Genomic DNA, 1,127 nt, shown 5'->3' with positions numbered 1-1,127 from the left:
ATATATATCAAAATGCTTTTCAGCCTTTCCTCCATCGTCCGTCCCTCTATGTAACGTCCCAAACAAAGAACATATTTACCATCCAGTCGGGCGAACTCCACACGATCTAGCCTTAGAATAAAATCAGTTTAAGGTATTGTCTCCTTTCCTTTTGCGAAAACTAATAAAAAAGGGACATTTCCTAGAAAATAAAAACTGCTTCACAGATCTTTGTATTGATTAACCTCCTTGCATTAGTACCAGTATTTGCCAATGTCCATAAACCATACCAACTTCAACTCGTAGCCTGATGCCAGTTCTCTGGCAACTGGGAAGAGCTTGGCTCTGCCAATTGTGTGATTCACCAGGGTTTCCTTCTCGTGTCAGTCTCTCTGCAGCTTACGTCTTTATCGACTAATCTTTCCCTGCCTATCTCTTCCTTTCTGTGTATCTCTCCTCTCCTACATTCTCTAGTTCCCCATACTATCCCATTCACGTTTTTCTTTTTTCTTCTCCCTTTCACAAACTTTTCTCAGTATTTCGCCCGTCTCTCCTGTCACTCCCTCTTGCGCGAACCTTTAGCAATCCCATCTCCTTTTTTTTTTCTTCGATGTTTCCCCTCAAGATTCTGTTCTCCTTCTGCAGATCGGCCACCTCCGTCTCCTTCGCATAATACGTCCTTTTCATGTCCCATACTCGCTCCTCGTGTTTTTCCTGCAAAAGAAAATGATACGCGTTAGGAATGTCTCTGTAGCCATGAGCTACAGGGAAGTAGTATATGTCAGCACAGGCAGACAGGGGGAGTCAGATAACTAGTAATGCTACTTAGAAGACAAAGATATCAAGAAAATGCGAAGCTTCCAGAAGCAAAGGGCATCATCACTGGTTGACTTGCATTCCGGTTTACACTGGGTATTAATCCCTTTCTGTCTTCAGATACAAACTTTTGTATCATGGATGTACTATTTCTTTAAAGAAAACTTAACAAAATAAACATGTAAACATTATATTCTATGGCATACTGTACTGAGGTACACGTCTGATATCATACTGCTGTTTCTCTGCTGGCTGGAAGAGCAAGGTAAGATCTGCCTGTTAAGTTATTTCAAGACGTTTACTTCATTGTAGCGTTTGAGAATATATATTGT

At 41.0% G+C, this 1,127-nt stretch overlaps 1 protein-coding gene across 1 annotated transcript in view; it reads right to left on the bottom strand.

Annotated features, from left to right (window-relative positions):
- LOC119585885 (COP1-interactive protein 1-like) overlaps nucleotides 1–1,127 on the bottom strand; it is a gene marked incomplete at its 3' end in the record, with an annotated part of 7,195 nt that overhangs the window by 3,800 nt on the left and 2,268 nt on the right. The window contains 1 exon segment of the mRNA XM_037934615.1: nucleotides 556–693. Within this exon segment, the coding sequence (XP_037790543.1) occupies nucleotides 556–693 (138 nt within the window).

This window comes from Penaeus monodon, chromosome 20 (assembly GCF_015228065.2).
Source record: "Penaeus monodon isolate SGIC_2016 chromosome 20, NSTDA_Pmon_1, whole genome shotgun sequence".
NCBI classification, from domain to species: domain Eukaryota; kingdom Metazoa; phylum Arthropoda; class Malacostraca; order Decapoda; family Penaeidae; genus Penaeus; species Penaeus monodon.
This window is presented reverse-complemented; position numbering and strand designations above follow the sequence as displayed.